This window comes from Adiantum capillus-veneris, chromosome 5, assembly GCF_014529385.1.
Source record: "Adiantum capillus-veneris isolate H3 chromosome 5, ASM1452938v2, whole genome shotgun sequence".
Lineage (NCBI taxonomy): Eukaryota > Viridiplantae > Streptophyta > Polypodiopsida > Polypodiales > Pteridaceae > Adiantum > Adiantum capillus-veneris.
Window position 1 is genome coordinate 93,731,643 of NC_140935.1, and position 21,214 is coordinate 93,752,856.

General features: G+C 42.7%; 1 protein-coding gene across 1 annotated transcript; it reads left to right on the plus strand.

Annotated features, from left to right (window-relative positions):
* Positions 1-9,041: 9,041 nt before the first annotated feature.
* LOC147457751 (cyclin-T1-3-like) lies at positions 9,042-13,229 on the plus strand. The gene is made up of 6 exons (XM_086512570.1): positions 9,042-9,310; positions 9,604-9,685; positions 9,971-10,105; positions 10,186-10,361; positions 12,438-12,589; positions 12,678-13,229. The coding sequence occupies exons 1-6, from the start codon at positions 9,057-9,059 to the stop codon at positions 12,713-12,715; spliced, it is 837 nt and encodes a 278-aa protein (XP_086368696.1). The 5' UTR covers positions 9,042-9,056; the 3' UTR covers positions 12,716-13,229.
* Positions 13,230-21,214: the final 7,985 nt, after the last annotated feature.

The window sequence follows — 21,214 nt, forward strand, 5'->3', positions numbered from 1 at the left end:
ATGACAAGACTCATCCTAATATAACAAAGAAAACATACAAGTGGGTCCCTAAAGCTTCTTTAGCGACCATAGCTAGTGCTAAAAACCAGAAGCCTTGTAAGAAACGTCCCACTCGTCCCAAAAAATTTAAGGAAACGTGCCGTTGGATTCCTAAACGACTATTGGAAGCCCAAGAATACTATCATGGAAAAGATCAAATCTGGGTGTCAAAAAGTAAATTGTGCTCTTACTTGTCACCTGACCCATGTGAGCCCAATCCTGTGGCTCCAAAAAGAATTGAAGATCGTGGAAAGAAAAAATCACACAATGCTACACACCCGCTCCAGAGCTAGTTTGGGTACCGAAGAAAGAATGATTTGTTCCACCTAGCTAAGAAAGGGAGGAGTCCCATGAAGCTTCTAGCTCCTCATGTAATGCATCCATAGAGATAAAAGCTTCTTCACAGCCTCCACCTACAATAGTGGACCTCCATAAAGCTACAATGGAATCCACACCTCCCAGTGTTCAAGAATAACCTGATGAACCACTCCAAGTTCAATCCTGGGAGAGTACCTTACCACCTTTGCAACTCGATGAGGCACCTAAGGTAATAGAAAACTAATCGCAAAAATCCTCACCTATTACCAACTGGAACAATTGGTTTCAAAGGGTGACGAGCACATTTCAAACAGTATGACCTACCCAAGGAAGGGGGGAAGTCTTCATTCACGTTAGCTTATTGAATTATTTGCCTCTTACCCTTCTTTCCCTGACCTCTCAATCACCAATCTTACGGAATGTATATATAAAGCCTTATACTCACAAAAAAGAAAAAAAGTAAAGAGCAAGAGCAATTAGCAAATGAGTATGCACAATAAAAGTCAAAACATTGACCCAGACCTACACATTCACATCCGGTACATTGAAACAGAAAAATATGTCATCAAACACCTTTGATCCTCATCACTCGAGTGATGGAGGGTAGGTAGGATTAGTATGATAGGAGTGTTTTTGTTTTAGAGTTTAGTGATTAGCAAAGTTCTTTCTTTCCACTGATGTGCCTCCTAGAAGTATTCTTTGTGTTTTCTCGTGTGTACAAGAACGTGTTGCTGTGGTTAGGATTTGGACCTCATGGAATCCTTCTCTCGTTCACTCTTCAAACCAAGTGCGATCATCAACACAAACAGGTGTTTTTTGTCCATTAGCATTGTCCCTTATCTTTTTTTCATCTATGTTTGTCTGCTTTAATTGTGATTGGTAGCATAATATTCAACACATTTGCTTAGTACCAAACATTAAATTCAATGTAATTTTCTGTCATAATCACTTGTCTAGGTTTAAAAATCAAGCAGTCCGACTAAGCTAGTTTGACCAAGCTAGGTGTTAGAGATCTTCTCTTAATACCATGGGGAATGCCTTCCAAATAATCTATGGTTACTTAGGTTCTTAATCCGATTTAGACAGCATTGTGTGCAATGTACTAGGGCTTTCTAGTGGGCTTAGTCCCTATTGACCTTTAGCTTAAGTATTATATAGGGAACTGTTTACTAGTGGGCTTAGTCCCTATTGACCTTTAGCTTAAGTATTATAAAGGGAATTGTTTACTAGTGTGATGAGCCTAGGGAGGGTAACAGTGTTATATGACCCCCCAAAGTTACAAAATTAAAATGCTGAAAACGAACAAACAAAAAAATCAAAGTGCCACAATGTAAATTCTTAAGCTGGAAGAGAAATCTCAGCTTGATTTGGCACTCCACTCACATGTATCGCCTATGGTACTAGAGCCCTAAAGGTTCCCACTGTGGGCGCTTTTCCTTGAAAAGCAAAAAACCCAAGGCATACAAAATAAGCACACACATCAAAATGGAATCACTGTGAAAAGACTTTGGGGGGTCAAAGAAAAGTAAATAAGTCAGGCGATGATTTCATGAGAATTCCTTTTATTGTAGCTTAACTACGAGGTCTTCTAGGTATAGCCTCTAGTCGGCCTTCGAACATGAAATACTTGGCTCTCGCGATTAAACAACTTAATTGACCTGAGAAAATTGAGAAGCTTGCCCATGGTATTAATAGTCGATCTCTAGTGCCTTTCGATCGTTAAATTAGCGAGCCCATACTTGTTTAGTTTTTGACCTTCACAAGTGTTTATGCGTTTGATTATATTAAAATTAAATATTTATTGCCGACAAATGGTTTAAAATTTTGTTACCGATCAATTTGTCTGCCTACAACTGCATATGCTTTTTAATTGATTATAAGGATGTACTTATTGTGCCACTTTTGTTTGATTTTGCAGTGACTGAAGAAGGCTAAGGACATTCATCTCAAATGCTCTTCCACCTCGACGAAAAAGCTTCAACTCAATAGTTTCCAAGGACGGAATCTACATCAGGAAGGGGGCCGACAAGTCAGACAGTTGAGTCAGCATGGGCTGAATAGGAGGCTTGGGGACTGCCCAATGCCACCTATCGCTTGGTGTTGACCTTGGGGTTAAAGACATTACAAGAGGCAATAGAGTCAATACTAGGTGAATAGGAGGCTTGGAGAGTGCCCAAGGCCACCTATCGCTTGGTGTTGACCTTGGTGATGAAGACATGACAGGCGGCAGTGAAGTCAACACCAGGTGAATATAAGGCTTGGGGAATGCCCAACGCCACCTATCACTTGGTGCTGACCGGGGCAAATAGGCGTCGGCACATCCACAGACATTACATTGTTTTGAGTCATGGGCCGGGCTTGTAGGTCCAATGGGAAAAGGGTAAAAGTGATCACCACTCTAACTGGAACATTCAAGGGTTAGTTGGCTAAGCATGGGTACCCAAGTGTGAATGGGCGAGCTCATATCAAAGTCACCTAAACCTAAAAATCATTCATTCTCTCATTTGTGCAATTGAAGAGTGCTCTTGCTCCATCTCCATCTTCTTCTTCTTCATCTCCTTGTGTGTGTGTGTGTGTGTGTGTGTGTGTGTGTGTGTGTGTATGCATGAGAGAGAGAGAGAGAGTGTGTAGGATCGAGCATTGCGACGACAGCACGGCGGGCGACGAAGCGGTTGAGCGTGGCGCAACAACGGCTCCTTCTTCTTTGCGACGAGGAATCCTCCACGAAGGCGAGCGTAGGGCGGTGAGTGACACACCCTTGCTCTCTTGAGCTTGCTAGATTAGTCTAGTTGTGTGCTTGGAGCCATTTGTGGCTTGCACACAATGTATCGACAAGCCCCTTGCATTGACACGTGTGATAGACACGCACAGGCACCCTCCATTCAGATTGAGGGGGGAGTATATGTCTCATGAAATTAATGCATTTCTTGTGAGTCGTGGGATAAAATACCAATGTACAATGCCATATACAACTCAATAAAAAATGATATTGTTGAGAGGAAAAACAGGTCTATTACGGAAATGGCACGATGTATGGTCAAAAGTCAAGATTTACCACGTTAGTTTTGGCTTGAGGCTATTATGTGTGCCACTTATGTACTTAACAGATGTCCTACGAAAGCTTTGTAGATGACTCCATATGAAGCATGGCATGATAGAAAGCCTTCTATTGAGCACATGTGTGTGTTTTAGCTATTTGGCATATGCTTTGGTGCCACAAACACACTGCAAGAAATTGGATGATAAGGTTGTCGAATGTATTTTTGCTTGTTATAATGATGGAAGCAAAGGTTACATGTTGTATCATCTGCATACAAAGCGTATCTTGGTTTCATGGGATGTTGTGTTTGTCCAACCTTAGCATGGACAGACACACCTTGAGTGCCTGCATTGATGCTGGCCCCACCTCTTGAACAAACATCACAACACATGGTCCCTAGGGCCCAAAATGTTGTTCAAACAACACCCTTACCACCTCCAGTGCTAGGACCGCAACCACCACATCCGAGAATCACTTCTATGAATCAAGTGGGTTGTGAGTCATCTATTTCTTGTTTGGAAGACTCTGAGGAAGATATAGACCCTAATATTGCCTATGGGATGGATGCGCTTGAAGAAAGTCCACAATAATACATGGAGGACTATTGGGGACAAGTCAAACCTATCTATCAAGTAGTTGCTCTTGCTGCAAGAGGCCAAAATATCAATTACACTGCTAAGAGACCACCTCTTCAATGCTATGAGTGTGTGGGGGTCTCACATCGTGTGGCCGAGTGTCCTATTAGGCTACAAAAGAACGCCACACTAATGCAAACCAATCAAGCCAGCACGTCTACAATGCCGATACTCATGTGTAATCGATGTGGCATAGATCATTTGATTGCCCAATGTCCAAATAATCCAAATGCGCCGAAGTTCACGTCCTTAAACTTGATTGAGGTTCCAAAGGAGCCATCACAAAGTACACATGTGGTACCAGTAAACGTACTCACACGATCGATGCTCTAAAAAAAAAATTATATTCTTGAGGAAAGAGACAAGGCATCAATTGCCCAATCTCAAAAAAAGAAGAAAACACGAAGGAAGAGATCGCAAAAAGCAGCGAAGTCAAACCCCAGTTGAAAGACCAACATAGGGAATGGTGACGACCCTGTATATATCAACAACGCTGAAGAGGATTTTGATTCAGGTGAAACCATGGAGACCAAAACGACCACTAAGATAGAAACCAACAAGGAAGATCTTCATGAGCCACAATGGCAAGGATCCAAGAAGAAGATGGGAACTTATCCAAACCCTACAGAGGAGATCGAGTGAGTCAAGCAATTAAGGAGTTTGGTAGAAGATACCTAAAAGGATTTAGAACCAGCACCTAGGCAGATCAAAATTACAGACACCGTGTTCCCTATGCAACAACAACCTCACCAAGTCTATAGACCCTTAGCCATACCTAGTGTCATCCAAGAAGAAAGTGACTTAAAGTCATGGGAAAGTGGGCGTACTCACTTCTTGATGGAAAGAATGTTTACAGAGGGACTACCTAATCCTATCAAAGAAACGGAGATCCCATCTTCTCCACGTCAAGCCCAAAAGGTGCCGTCAAACATTGCCAAATTGATGGATTTCATGTCTTTAGAAGTTAGAACCACCATCATGTCCAAACTATATAAAGACCCTGAGCTAGTCTCAGCTCTTCGAGCCTTCCTCAATGGAGAACTGACGTTTGGGCTACCACAATTTGCACAGATGGATGGAGCTAGGGAGATGCCAATAGAGGAGGAACACTTAGATCCACAACCCAACTTAGATGAGAACCTTGTTATAGAAATATATGTTAACAAGTTGGGACAATACTTTGAGGGTGATGAATCCAATGCGACCTTACCAATCACTACTAAGGGATTAACTGTGAAGGGAATCCTTGATGGTGGCGTTGGGGTTAGCATTGTGACTAAAAATTGATGAGAAACTATGGGAAGACCTCACCTTGCGACCACAACCATAGTAGTGAAGATGGCCAATGGGTCTATTGTTAAACCTATTGGGATGCTAGAAGATCTCAAAATCAAGGTCTTTCGACATAAAATAAGAATTTCCTTCATTGTTATGGATTTCTCCAAGCACACTATGGCGTCGGAGATGATCTTAGGACGTCCTTTCATGAGGGAAACAAAAATGGTGCATGACTGGTCTAAAAACCATGTCTACTTGCAGTTCCAAGATTCTGTTATTTGAGTGGATCTTGTAACTGGTCGAGCACATCCTCTAGGAAAACAAGTTTATAATTGATCATAGATATGACACCACAGTTCACTCGGCTCCATTGCAGTATTGTTACACGTGTAAAGTGGACACTGAGGTTGGGTAAGATTCTCCTTATATGGATGTACTACTTGGGATGACTGAGTTGGACAGTGTGGATTGGGTCAACCTAGCAGCAACCATAGACGCTTGGGGAAATAGGGGAACGACCTGGGTAACATTTGAGGGGGATGAAATGCCACCAATCGTACCCTTAAATATGCTACAAGCAATGCATATAGCTTATGATAAGTGGGTTTACAAGTTAAAATGCAAGCTGGATGGTGAGATTGATCGCTATAAGGCTCGACTTGTTGCGAAGGGTTATGCACAACAAAAAGGCATAGATTATAAAGAGACTTTTTCTCCCGCTTGTCACATGACTATTGTGCGTTTTCTATGTGCATTGGCAACTCATTTTGGTTGGGATGTACATCAATCAGACATTGTTTCTCCTTTCTTGAATGGTGACATATTTGAGGATGTTTATGTAACCCAGCCTCGCGATTTTGTCATTAAAGGGCAGGAAGATAAAGTGTGCAAATGTAAACAAGCTTTGTATGGGTTGAAGCAATCTCCTCGTGCTTGGTACAAGAAGGCTAACACTCATTTGGTCAAACGAGGCTTTCGTAAGAGTCCAACAGAAAGCACATTGTATATAAAGCGCGAGGGTGATGTACTTCTCATTGTGATTCTCTATGTGGATGATTTGTTGATCACTGGACCAAATGAGAGACATATTGCTGAATTTAAGGCTGATTTGAATGCTACTTTCAAGATGAAAGATTTGGGCCTGTTGCATCATTACTTGGGTATACAGTTTAAGCAGTGTGATGATGGTATTTCCTTGTGTAAGACAAGTTACATAGAGACATTGCTATGTAAGTTTTGACTCGAGGATTGCAAACCTATTGCCACTCCCATGGAAACAGGTTTGAAATTGAGTCTTCATGATGCTGGTGATCCTGTTGGTGTCACTCATTACCAAACTATTGTTGGCTGCCTTATTTATGTATACAACACGAGGCCGGATATTCATTTTGCAGTCTCACAGGCTAACAATATTATGCATAGCCTAGGGTCTAAGAATTGGCAAGCTGTCAAGAGGATTTTTTGCTACTTGAGTGGCACTTCACATCTTGGCTTGTTTTATCCCAAGGGGGGATCATTGCTGCCAAATTTACATGCTTTTTTGGACTCAGATTGGGTTGGTTGTTTTGACATGCGAGTGTCTACGAGTGGTTTTTGTTTCATGATCGACATTACATGCATTTCATGGTTGATCAAGAAGCAACCTACTGTGGCCACTTCCAGTTGTGAGGCTCAAGGCAGTCTTCACAGCTACAATTGAGTGTGTATGGCTCAGACACCTTATGGTTGATTTGGGTGTTGGGCAGGACCATGTCAATACTATCTACATTGGCAGTCAGAGCACATTAGCAGTTGCGAGGAACCCAACTTTTCATGCTCGCACAAAGCACAACGAGGTGCATTACCACTATGTCAGGGAGAGGCTCGCAGCAGCAGGAGAGACCAACTTGGCTTATGTGCCAACACAAGACAACCTTGCAGATCTTTTCACAAACGCATTGTCTTGTGAGAAGTTCGAAGATTTCCGCAAAACTTTGCGCTTAGTCCCCTTCATGGACTGATCATGTCCTCAGGGCATGGCACTTCTCTATACTCTGTGTGCTAGCTCTCGTTCATCGCATCACTCCCACGGGGGATTTGTTACCATATACATGTGGTAGTGATGTGTGTGAATACCCTTAGGACCACCACGACATTTTTTCCCTCACTAGGAGGTTTTCCCCGTGCATTGTATATACGTCCATCACTCTAGGGCTATCTCATCTTTCCATTGCACACTAAGTAATACATTCTCTATTGTGTGCCTTGAGCTTCCTTCATCTTCTCCAAGCTGTGTGTGTTTTCTTGCAACCCTAATTTCAACACTATTTGACTCTATAGTTTTGTTTATAATTGAATCAACTTGAAGTGAAGATTTTCAATGTCATATGTAAGTAGTCCTCCCAAGTTTTGTAGAAATTTCTCAAAATACTTACTTCGAACAGTGCAAGCCCTAATTTGGCTCCTAAGAGTGTCTGCTGCATTACAAAAAGGAGGGTGTGTCTTTTAGTGGGAGTAAAATGACACCCCCCTTGCCCCCACTTATAGAAAATGTGTGTGCGATATGTTTGATTTTTGCTCACTTATAATATAGAAATTGCACAATCATGACAAATATTTAATACGTTCAATCGAAAAAGTAATAAAAGTCAATAATTGATCAATTGTGTTTTATTTATCAATGTTTGCAAGGAGAGAAACGCATGACACAAAGGAGGATAGATTGCTTTGGTCTTAGAAATTTCCCAATCATGACTAAATACCTGGAGCTGCATTGCACTCTTCTCCAAAAAGAGGCAAAGTCAATCAAATGACATACTACCAAGGTCAAAGTCACTGTCTTTGAGCGAGATCTCTCTCTCTCTCTCTCTCTCTCTCTCTCTCTCTCTCTTTCTCTCTCTCTATTTTCATTTATATATTTTTCTAACTTCTAGCGATATTGATCGCATAAGACAAACATGAGGAGAATCCATTAGAATACATGCTTACCTTTGTGAGTGTGGGTTACTTGAGAAGAACACATAGTAAGTGTATATGTGATATAAGTATGTATGGATGCAAAGTGAAATGCATTTGTTAGAGCACATCAATTCATTGGCAAACTTCCCACCCAAGATATTGTCTTTTGGGATACTAATGTAAGGCGATGTACAAGATGGGTAGGATGAAGAAGCTATTGTAGTTTTTTTCTTTGTGCAAGGCATCTTGTTGAGAAAACTATTTAAGTAGTCGATGATCTTATTGTGCCTCTATTTGATTATTCTCTAGTTTGGTCTAGTTCTTGGTAAATGTAAATCCATAAGTGAATCTACAACACAACATGATGCTCCAACAATTTTTGCATTAAACTCTTATTTCAAAGATACTTTTTCGCTTCAAATCACATGCTAGGAGCGATTCAAGAATTACTCAAAATAATCAAAGCAATTTTTGCCCTTTCTATCTCTCCATGGGATGCATTCTGTCATTCCCATCCCTTTAGCTCTTAACTCTTTTCCTCTTGCTCATGGAATGCATTGCCATCTTCATTCCCATAGCACATCTAGTTTGTAGGTATTAGTTAGTACTAGTACGGCCGCCGCCTTCGACAACCTCTCTCTCTCTCCCCCTCTCTCCTTCTTTATCGCGTGCAAAGGAGCGTTTTATAGTTTTGGATTTTAGCCTTCAGGTCGCAGATTGCGACACGTTATTATGTTAGTAGATAGTAGATTAAGGTAGGCTTTCTAATATGGATATTATTTAGCCTAGGGGTTGAGGTTAGTGTATCCATGTATCCATTACATAAAGAGCAGGGTCGGCCACATTGTTTACGCTTTCTCATCAAAGGCCTCGGTTTGGTGGATGTTGGAAGGAACCAACCGAATATGGTGTCAAGCTCAGAAGGCGCAGAGGTTTTCTTCTCTCGAGAGGAGATCGACAGATGCTCTCCATCAAGGAGAGATGGCATCGATGTGCAGAAGGAGACGTTCCTCCGGAACTCGTATTGCTCCTTTCTTCAGACTCTCGGCATGCGATTGCAGTTGTGAGTGTTTTGTTTCTCGATTTCATCATTTTCAACAGAATCGTGGAAGAAAAATCACGTTTTGGGATCAGATTCACAGGCAATATCTCTGTGTGTGTATGTGTGTTATTGATTGTCCATCTGTTGAAGCGATGCAGATATGCAGGTAGTAGGGTCTATTTGTGTAATGTCCGTTTTTTTCAATAGTGATGAAGTCTGTGATTGTGGAAATAGGTTAGTTTTTCTTTTCAAGGGTAAGATTCTGCAATCTGACCAGCTAATACTTCCTTCAAATTCTATTTCCTATCTTTCAGGCCTCAACCGACGATTGCAACAGCCATGGTATTGTGTCATCGTTTCTTTCTTCGCCGATCACATGCAGCCTACGATAGATTTGTAAGGGTCTACTTTTTGTAGCCTTTTTGGTCAGAGTTGTAAAGAGTACACTTGATCGTATGTTGATATGTAATGACCGCAAAAGAGAGTTACCTTTGATTAGGTTTTTCCACTTGTAGATTGTTTAAGATTGTGCACAGAAGCCATTTCATTTGACAGGAGATGATTTTGTTATATTTACGGCTGGTTGGTTTCTGTTGCAAGCATGGTATTAGAATTGTCACGGCGGATTGGTGGCTGACTTTTTCCTCGTTGTAAACTCTATCATGTACTACTCTGCTCCAGGTAATTGCTACAAGTGCCCTCTTTCTATCGGCGAAATCAGAGGAGACTCCCAGACCCCTTAACAGTTTTGTTCTTGTCTCTTATGAGATGTGCCATAGACAGGATTTAGCCAACTTCCACTACAATATGCCTAAGGTTTGTTTTTGGCATCACATTTTATGATAGCCTCGTCTTTAAGCTGTTGCTAACCATCTCCGTTGTCTTGGTCCTTGTAGGATTGGTTTGAACATTACAAAGAGTGCATCCTCGAGGCAGAGCAGCTGCTTCTAACTGCTTTAGACTTTGAAATCAGTGTGCAGCATCCATACTCTCATCTGATTGCAGTCTTCAGTAAAAATGGTTTACTGCAGGCGAACCTTTTCCATGTTGCTTGGAAGTTTGTGAATGATGGGTGAGCAATCTCTCTGTTTAGTGTCATGTGGGCAGCAGGCTGTACATTAAGTATTTATCAGCTGCGAAGCATTGTTTGGGATATTTCGCAAAACGGGTAGTTTCTTGATTGCACAGAGTTGTCTCTTGTTGCAGCTGCACTGTGGAAAAATTCTGTTCTTGCTCATTTTCAGGTGGAAATTATTTGTTTTTTGTAATATCTGAAATCCTTCCTTGCCTGTTGCTGGTGGATATGATTCCTTTTGTGCTGCCATTCCTGTGTGCCTTTTGGTCTCTCACTGCATTTCAACAACAGACCTAGTCAAATTTATGAAGTTTCTTTGTTACTTTAATGCAGGTGTATTTTTTCTCCTTTTGAGTTCACTTTGCACATCTGCACGTATTCTGTAGTCTTGAACTGAGTTGTGTATTTCTTTTTAACCACAGGCATGGATAGCTTCGGTTGGAGATAAACACAAATTGCAGCTTATGTTTTTAGCATCATCTGTTAATCTTGGCATGAGACGAGGAATACGTAGCTTGTTGGAGTCAAATATCATCAAATTGTAGGCTTGAATGATTTTGCGTCTCTCAAGATCTGCTTGCTGGCTTTGTAAGTCGAAATTAGGTTCAATAGTTCAATGCTGTGGGTTGAATGGCTGAGCATGAGGTGTTAGAGAAGTAATCATAGTTTTATTGTGTATAGAAGCCATGTGTAGATAGTAGTCGTATTTGCTTCACTGACTTGAGAACGTGTTCATCGAGCAACAGTCCAGGTGTTTGTATAAGCAAGCAGAAGGTAATTATTGGGAATCAGTTTGAAATACTTCCTGGATAAGCAAAACAGTGCAGATCACAAGCTTGTCAGCTTAGAAGCACGGTTCCCTTTGCCTTTAGAAAAATTGACAATGGGTATTTACTATGGTTGTGATACTCGGTATTAGTGGTGGTTTTGATCGTGGAGCGTGCCAAAAAGATGACATTGTGTAGCACTATGTTTATCCTTGATGTTGTTGCTCATTATGAAGCAATGACGTGAGTTGCTTCTGCTGTCGAGTTGGACAGTAGGGTTTTTGTTTTATCAAAGGTACTGACAAGGGTTTTGTTTGATTAACTGCTCCAAGGAAGTGGATTTTGCTCTTTAGCTCTGCAGAGTGACGTTGATGTTCCAAAATAATATGATACTTGCCAATGCTGACTTACGGTTTCATGAAGTACGAAAATGGATGGGTTCTACAGAAGTTATTCATTACCACATGCATTTCTATTTTGCAAGGACGAGGTAAGTGCGTACCTTATATTATCCGGGGTGGCTCTAGAATTGGTGTCCCTTCCTGGTCTCAGCTCATGCTTTGATTAAGGGATTGGGCCATTCTTGCCCAATGATGGCTGGAAATTTCATCAGAACATCTTCTTACTGCAATGAGATGCAGGGACTGTGTGCTCTCCTGGTGCATTCAAGACCTTTGTTGCTTCATATAGAAATTGGCTAATATACAGGCAAGCAAAAGTTTTGGTATTTGGCTATGGAGCATGTGCCGTATGACTTTGATGTCCCACTCAAGTGGATTGCCCAGTTGTACTTTTAACCATTGTCGTATTGGATGATTGCATCTAATTCTCGATCATTCCCGTAAAGGTGGGCAAGTTGCTCATGTGCATAGACTATGCTCTAGTGCCTGACAGTACGCATGAGAGTACATCTAGAGTTTGGATTTAAATCTCAACTGGGGACAACGATGTTGTGAGAAAAAAGCGGCAGATGGAATGAAGAGTCTGATCTGACTATGTAGCAAAGTATGCTGTTTGCTGTTGTACTAGTTTCATCATCAAAGAGTTCAAGTTTCAAAGTTTTGGAGATGCTCAGGTATTTCTTATATGGCTTGCTGTGTTGTCACGTGTTTAAGTTGAGGTGTTGTAGTTTTAATCTTGTTCCACCGAGGGTTGATCTGATTTAGAGTGGGAAGGTAGCGGGTTCATTGAATTAGATGAGTTGATCGAATGAGATAAAGTTTACAGAGTGGCAGGGCTTGGAGGACTGTGCTGCTTAGTTTCCTTTTGGATTCTAGTTTGTTGCTGACACATGGATAATTTGCAGGCTGCGGAGCTCCTTGTGGCTTCAGTTTAGACCCAATCACATTGCGGCGGGAGCTGCCTTTCTTGCAGCTAGAACATTAAACATGGATTTGCTAGCGAGTGGAGGTTTTGGATGGTGGCAGGACTTCCAGACGACGCCAGCCATTTTGGACAGTATGTGAAGCTTTTTACCAATCTGCTCTTATGGAATTCTATGCCCAGTATTGTCAGCTCAATAGATTTCACATTGCTGTTTTATCAGATGTTGTTCGACAGATGCTGGAACTTTATGGATCATGAACAAAGAGAGGATAGAGGCTTGCAATGTTTGGATTTCCATTGAGAAGAATACAACAACAATGTGCTGATGCAGATAATGAGGGGCAAAGGCTCTCTCCGATTCTTTTACATACATGGAAGTAAACTAGTGGTTCTCACCTCTTGTTTCTATTCCCTGTTGTGCCTCCTAAGCATAGGTGCTCTCTGCTATGTTGTATCATTAGAAGGTAGCCATTTTCTTATTCTTGGCTTGAAGCTTTCAGACGTGGTTGAAACCAATCACGTAATTTGGGGGAGGGGGGACGGACTAGTTTTCCACAGTAATTCCTTCCCCTTTGAAATTGGAGGTGCTGTCCTTTGTGGACAGCATCTGCTTCTTGAGCGTGTCTGTCACCTTTACAATGTATATTCTATACTCACACAGTTCTACAGGTCTTCAAATTTTTGTGCACTACCTCCCTTTTGCTCTTTGGAGTTGTTGTTCTTATCACTTGGCAACTGCTAGCCTTTTAAGTTTTATCATGGTTGAGTTTGCCATCACGTGTGAAGTGCAATTGAAGCCTTGTCCAATGGTATGAAGATTGTACTGAATTTTGTTACTGTATTGCGTCTTCCAGGTAAGCATGTTGGAAATTCTGTTTAAGGTTTAACTTATCTTAGGAAGTGAAAAATTGCGCTTCTGCTGTATTGCTATGAAGTAGTCTTTGTACCTTGTCTTATTGTGACGCTGGCTCCCGGGAACGAGTCAGTTGAGTTGCGTTTGATGGGCAACCACATGGAACTTGTCCTCGGTGTGAGACTTTTAAGTTGACTTTATCTAAAGTAGATGAAATTGCATCAGATGGATTAAGCAGATGAAATTTCTTTCATTACTCTTTTTTTTCCCCTTCAATTTATTTCTTTTTGGAGTATTTTTATTTACTGCATCAAATTAGTTTCATGCGCTATTTGCTTTGATAAGTTCAGGCCTTTCTGAATATGCATATATTCTCTGATCAATGAGAACTTGGTTCTGTTTCCTCTTGCAAAGATGTGGGTGTTATTCTGTCAGTTCGCAGCTGGTTTGTTGGGTCCTACATGCGGTAGGCTCTATTGTAGATATGGTGTAGGGAAAGGACTGCTAGTGTCCTTTCCCATGAATAATGGCCACCAGCTGGCGACTGGCGGGGAGCCGGGAGCCAGTGTTGGGAGCCATTATTCATGGGAAAAGACACTAGCAGTCCTTTCCCGGCCGTCAAATGTCCAGGGCGAGGGGGGCCAAGTAGCGAGCATGAAAGCGACATGGGAGCAGATTCTGCACAGCGAAAGCGATGGGGGCAAATTCCGTGCAGCGAAAGCGATGTGCAGGCAAATTCTGCGCAATGAAAGTGACGCGCCGTCGCCAATCATTGGCTTAGAATGAACTTTATTCCCTCTGCTGATGTGTCAATCATCGAACAGCTGTATGCAAATATTACGTGATTTAATCGCCAGTAAATGGACGGCCCAGATTGGCGGCCCCCCTCCTATGGACTTTGACGGAGTGCACATGCACCCCTGTCGATCTTCAAGCTGTGAATGGGTAGGGAATGGTCCTGCGGATTATGGATAACAAAGGGGATCTCTTTCCTTCTAGGTCATATTTCCAATTTTCGTTGAGAAATAATCCTTCTAGGGGAATAAAGGCGACCAGCTGGCGACCGGTGGAGGCAGGGAACCAGTATGGGACCGCATTTTATGGGAATGGTGCAGTTGCAGGTGGTAAAGATTCTGGCAGTTGACTTGGCATGTTATGATTGCTGCACGTTGCAAAAAAATCTGGCTACTTAGGCTGGGTTCACAAGAGGGCGGCGGAAATAGCAAAGAAAAAGACCCTTTTCCAGGTGGAAGAGCTTCATTTCCAACTCTTCCGCCATCCATCAGTTCATACGGGAGGTGGAAATAGAGAACCAACGTATCTTCCGCCGCACCATGCATTCACACAGGGTGGCGGAAGAGAAATTTGATTAACATTAAAACCTTTAGAAAAAACACATATAGAGAAGCTACATTGAAGATGTATTAAAGGAATCTCATGAGATACAAGCTGAAAGAGGACATGAACATAATAAGCATGCCAGTTCTACAATGAAAGGTTTCGTTGCAAAGCTCTACGTAGAAGAGGAAGAAGCTAATGATGATGATGCTTCCATTGATGATGAATCCATCTCTGCCAAGGCATCATTGCCAAAGAATTCTTGTACATTGGCCCTTGCATGCTCTCTATACATTGTCCTAGCGAGATTGTCTCGCCGCTCTGAACCTGAACCAAAGTCATAACCTTCATCGCCTCCTTGAGCACGTTCCATTGCGTCCTCCGTTTGTATTGGCCTAGTAGCACATAGCTCCCTCAAGGAGCAGGCAGCTGTTCTCCGATCCTCTTCCCTTCGAACCATAAGTGCCAAGTCTGCTTCAGCTTCTCGTACCCATTCCATGTCAAAACTTTCTCCGTGGCAAATGCAAATGTTGTGGAGCACAAGGCAAGCAGCAACAACATCTGGCACATATTTTAGATTCATGTCACATCTTTTCAGCAATATACGAAACCTTGCCTTCAACATGCCAAAGGCTCTCTCAATTGGCATCCTAGTGCTTGATTGGATGAAATTCCAATAGTACTTTGCACGTGACAATCCTTCTTTGCATCCTTTGAAGGGCACTAGCATATAAGGCCGTGCTGGGTAAGCGCAATCGCCCACCAAACAATAATTGCCCAAGTCACCTTTTGTACATCGTTGCCCTAGCTCGCTTCTAGTGAAGTTTAAGGAGTCATGGATTGACCCAGCCCACCCCACATCATAATTCCATATTGAACAATTTGGGGCCACGGTTAACTGTAGCAGGATTGAATGAAACCCTTTGCGATTGAAGTAATCTACATGGTTGTCCCTTGGAGCAATTATGGGAATGTGAGAACCATCTATGGCACCAACTACAAAGGGAATGTGTCGTATTGCCTCAAACTCACTTGCCAGTGTGGCAAAACGTGAGTTTGAAGGCCATCTAATATAGAGATCCCTAAGGCCTGATGTCACAATTGCCCTAGAAAATTCATGGACAATTTTACACACTGTGCTTTTAGCACACCCATGGAGATCACCTAAGGGATCAAGGTTTGTTCCTGTAGCAAGCCTATTGAGAGCCGTGGCCACTCTACTTTCAACACTTATGGCCTCCCTCATATTTGTGGTTTGCTTCTTCAAGAAAGGAGCAAGCTTACCACTGAGGTAATGGAAAGTTTCTTTGCTCACCCGTAGACGCCGCTTAAACATGCGTGCCGAATATGCACCCAACAAATAGCCGTTTAGAAAATGTTGTGGCCTAGGGTAGGCCCAAGCTTTTCTAAGCTCATGCCCTCTCCTTCGATTTGCAGTCTTCTTATAATCAACAGAACGTGCCATGCATTGTGTCACATGGAGCCAGGATTGAACTAAAGCCTCCTCGTTGCGCATGTGTGATTCCTTAAGCAACTCATTAATTGCCAAGCAACACAACCAAGCACAATGGAGTGCTAAGTCCTTGGAGAGAACCATCTTCTTCCTGCAATACATTGTGAGAAATAGAGAATTCTTAGTACTATTATTATTTGTATTTGTCATGTGTGTATTTGTGTTCAAATAGAAATTTCATGGAAACAAAGTACACTAATCATCATGATAAAATGGGTTACAACAGCATAAAGCCTAGATATCCTTGCAAAAAAACATTTCTATGCGTGCATAGCCAAAAATAGAGCATAAGTGCCGAAGACTTTGAGTTTCTCTACTTGTCAACACTCCTAGCTAGGTCAAGATATCCATTCAATTTGGCATGCATTCCAGCCAAAATGGAGATTCGCTCTCTCTCCAAGGCATGTTCTTTAAAGGAGTCTTTAAGATGCTCCAAAAGTAGGTTCCCTGTGTTGGCCATTTGGGCCAATGACTCCTCGTACTTTGGAGCTGGGCGACGTGTTGAAGTGGTGGAGGCTTGAGCCTTCTCGGGCTCCGACATCTTTGCCTCTGAAAAAGCGCTATTGTCACCTCCAAGAGCAGTAGGATCTTGGGTGGTTGAGGAAGCATGACTAAGAGGTGTGACCGAAGCTCTATCATGGTAGTATTCATCTACCACATCATATCATTTGCAAGTCCTCTTCCTGTCATTGCCATAAATGTTATTATGGACTTTATCTATCCTGTATTGAGCTACCACAACTTGAAATTTTTTACGATAGCTTTCGCTATCTTTATCAAACTCAGGATCAGTGCCGGCCAATTGAGTGGCCACCTTGGCCCACAAGTTGACTCCTTGCTTTTGAGGATTGTTGAATTCCTCATTCATCCCTCCCCGAATGTGAACCAATTGGTCAACCCAAAAGTCCCTCCACTTGCCCTTCCCTTTGTTGTCGTTGTCATCATCGTCCCCCAAGTCAACAACAACCTTCTTTTTGGTTGTCTTTGGCTTCTTCGATGGAAGTTGGCTCCCTTGGGCTACCTCCTCATTATTGGTTGATCTCTTCTTGGATGCTTTTGAACGGCCTTTGGAAGGTTGAGAGGGGGGAGGGGGGGGAGGTATATGGTTCGGAATTAGAATGGGAGGAGTGCTCGGACTAGCTTGTGGTAGCATAGGAGAATTAGGGCTTGAGCCACTTAGAGGAGGTGAGGGATATGGTGGTTGGTTGGAAGGGCGCATCATGAAAGGAGAGGTTGGAGATGGAGAATTCAACATGGCCGTAAAACCATGAGAGGGCATAGGAAATGGTAAATGAGAGAAATGGTTGAAATAAGGTTGGGAGAATTGTGGTTGAGAGAGAATGGTGTCATCGTCCTCTCTTTGAGAATCATGAAATTGAGGGGTGTTGGACTCCATGTTACCTTACCTGCATCACAAGCAAACAAGAGAGAGTTTTAGGACATGCTCATCGAAAAACATTTAAAATAGAGCGTGCTTCAATACATAAGCATGTATACCTTTTCACAAACTTTGCACGTCGTAACGCTCCAACAATCTTCAATCTATCAAGACACACAAGTATAAAGGTTAGTATATCAAAGAACATGGAAGTTGCGTCATTGTTCCGACACAAAATGAAAAAAGAGGAGAGGAAGAGAAGAGGTTCTTCATGCAAAAAAAAATTACCACAGTGGATGCTTCCAAGCCTCAAAATGCTCCTTGCAACTTCATGCTGTGCTCTGTGAAAAATGTGAAGGACTCTTTAGCTCCAATGGGGTCTTTTTATAGTTGGAAAAATAAGAACGTTAAGGTTTGCTTTGAAAAAAAAAAGAACGTTAAGGGTGTCTTTTGGAACCTTGAGTTGCAAGTTGGCATGCAATTAAGCCTACGTGAAGGGCGGAAATAGCAACTGGCGAGGGGGGGGGGGGGGGGGGTCGGAAGAAAATCGAGGCAACTGTTCCGTGCGCTGGCATGTTCAGCTTTAGCTACCGCCGCGCCTTGTGAACAGTCCCTGCTGAGCCGGCGACCAATGATTGGCTCATGTTCTGCTGAGCGCTGTTTCCGCCGCGCTTTGTGAACCCAGCCTTACATGGTGAAGATCGATCGGCTTGTGAATTCTGGCTGCTGAGTTGGCGGAGATCGCACGATGAGTTGGCAAGGTTTGGTTGTCAAGTGCTGTAGAAGATCACAGTGTTGATCTGTCGGACATCTCACAGTTGTACATCCGGATGATTACGGTAAGGAACTGAAGCCCTTTGGATGGCCCAGATTGGCCGCCCCGGATCCCTGACTTTAATGATCTTGAATGGTTGTACCCTTGAGAACATGCAACGCTGGCAACACCTATAGTTGCTTGTGGGCACAGTAGACAGGGAAAGACAACGTCCGCCGGCTCTATTAAATGCACTGGAGCACTTGGCTGCACACTAGTTGTAGGTAGTCTCACCCAATAGCTTGCGGCCGAGGACAAATGGGTGTGGCATGCTACTCACTTTCCGATTAGCTGGTTGTAGAAGCGTTCAAATGGCGTCCGTAAGATAGAAATAAGGTCGTCAGCTGTAACGGTATTTGACAAACAATTTTTTTCCCTTTTGGAGGTGCAACTGATATTTGAAAGATACTGGTCTTTGCACATCCGCTAGGTACGATCTTTTTGGGATACGTAGGATTAATTTAATTGCTAATTCTGTAAATCGTAACATTTGGACAGGTGCTAACCATTTGTTTTCTCATGTTACATTCGGTTGCCATTGTCACAAACTGTGACGTGGCTTCCGGGTACACACACACCTGCCCTGGCCTGCTGAATGATGACGTGGCTGCTCCGTACGGACAGGCCAGCAAAATCCGGAAAGCTGTAGCATATACGGAAAAAAACATTGCGTGGTTGATTTTTGTCTACGCAGTGAAGAGAGTTTTTTTGGCTTTGCTAATGCATATGAAAATCCTACGCTATTGACTTGATTTATTTTAGGCAAGTTAGAGAGGAAGAAACTCTTTGCTTCATTTTTTTCAAAGCTTTTAACTTCAAGCTTTTGGGACAGCTTTTGGGCTCTGCTTTTAGCACCCCTTTAATCTTTAAATATGTGAGTAGGCCTCTCACAACTTAAAGCATCTGGTCGCAGAATCTAAGTGTGAGTGTCTATCTGCACTCTTGTACTTTGAACTCAGATTAATACAAAAAGAAATGTCGAAAGGGGCGCCAATCTTTGGGGCCAATATCTCTAGGCATGGAACTTTGCTGGGCAGTGTCGAATCAATTGTCAACTGTGAACTGTTTTCAAGTGATTATTTGTGTTGTCGAGGTAGATTCTTGACTTGGAGTGTCCAAGTCTGTTACAGTGGTATTAGAGCATGATCGATTTCTCTTCTATGGGAGATCTGATCTCTTTTTTTTTCGCGGGACTTATGGCTTCAAGCAAAGATCAGTCGACTCCCTCTGCATCTGGAGATGCGGGAAGGTATCACAACGAAGATTCACTCGAGTACGGCTTGCCTCCGTCTACTCGGGCGAAGCGTGAAGAGATGGAGCGTCGACAATTGATCGGCGATGCAACAAAGATGATGCTTAATTTTGTGAAGGACCCGAAATTGGCAAAATATATGAGTAAGAATTTTTACAAAGCCAACCAATATGACTTTCTGGAAGACAAAAGCAAGAAAGTGCGAGAGTTTAAGGAAGGCGGACAGTCAATTGAATTTGACATGTTTTCGGGATATAGAGATGCTTTGAAGGCTTTGTCTTTTGTGCAGCAGTTTGGCATCACTTTCACGGGAGGGCGTTACTCAGAGCACTCGGAGAGCTGTCTCTTACTTTGAGGGAATGCTCGAACGTGGTGGTCCACGCTTCTATTAAACAAGACTGCGCTAGTTAAATGGCTGAAGTTCAAGAGGCTTTTTATTTTTTCTTGGCCGACTCCAGAGTATGAACACGACATAAGAACTGCTTGGAACCATCGTCGGATGACCAAGAAGGATACAGTGGACGCTTATTGTGAGAGATTCTAGAGCTCTTTTCTACCCGCCTCTTCATTTAAGAAGATCTCGTTCAAGGAACAGATTGAGCGGTTTACCTTGGGTCTTCCTCCAGAGATCCAAGATCACTGTTTGGAACAAAAGTAAGCTTCCATTCAAGAGTTAACGAGTCATGCGAGACGGGGTTTTGCCGTTCACTCAGGTAGTCTGACCTATCCCACCGATGAGATCATGACACAAAGAGCTGAACAGACTTTGACAAATGAAAGTAGAAAGAGAAAGAGCAACCTAGAAAAGAAAGATGCACGACCCAAACTTACTCCTCAGGAGAGAGCTCGTTACATCAGGGAAGGGAAGTGCTTTGGGTGCGGGGAAACTGGACATATCTCCGCGAAGTGTCCTAAAAAGGCACAGAAAGAACAGAACAAGGACGACGAAAGGCTTGAGAGTTCCAGAGCAGTTGAGGAACGTGATAAAAAGGAAAGATGAAACATGACTGTTTCCAGATTACGTGGGTACCGATCCCAACACGTTGGGACGAGAGCACAGAACTTTGCCGAGCTTGGGGCAAAGTGAAAGACCAAGAAGCCCTTATCTTCCTCGATGGAGGAGCCAAGGCCAACTTCATTTCACCGGAATTGGCGGTGCGGCTCGAGATCACTTCCGATCAGATGGGACCACTTACAGAGGTAGTTCTAGCGGCACTCGGCAGGGACGTAGCCATTACACTTGTCATTGGGAAACTTCGGTTGCATTGTTAGGGGTATTTGGAACATGAGGACTTTTACATAATGCCTTTGGAAGGTTGTGATGTCCTCTTGGAAATTCCCCGGTACCACAAGAACAATGCGGTGGTCGACTATCGGGCGAGGAAAGCGACATTGACCACAGAGAAGGGCAGAATCATTGTACTCGATATAAAATTTAAGGGCGAGTCTGTCCCTATTGTATCGGCTTCTGCCATTTCTAAATTAATGAAATCCAGTTTTTTTGTTTACTCGATCTTTTTGAAAGAGTTGAGTGATGAGGATAGGAAAAATATGTCTGAACTTGATAAAGAACGCCAAGATTTTCTCCACTCTCATTCCAATTGCTTCT

Excerpts from the sequence above, each read along its gene's own strand:
- LOC147457751 (XM_086512570.1), top strand. The coding sequence starts at position 9,057 with ATGTATCCATTACATAAAGAGCAGGGTCGGCCACATTGTTTACGCTTT. Across the intron at positions 10,106-10,185 it reads TCCACTACAATATGCCTAAG|GATTGGTTTGAACATTACAA; the intron begins GTTTGTTTTTGG and ends TGGTCCTTGTAG. Across the intron at positions 12,590-12,677 it reads GACGCCAGCCATTTTGGACA|ATGTTGTTCGACAGATGCTG; the intron begins GTATGTGAAGCT and ends CTGTTTTATCAG.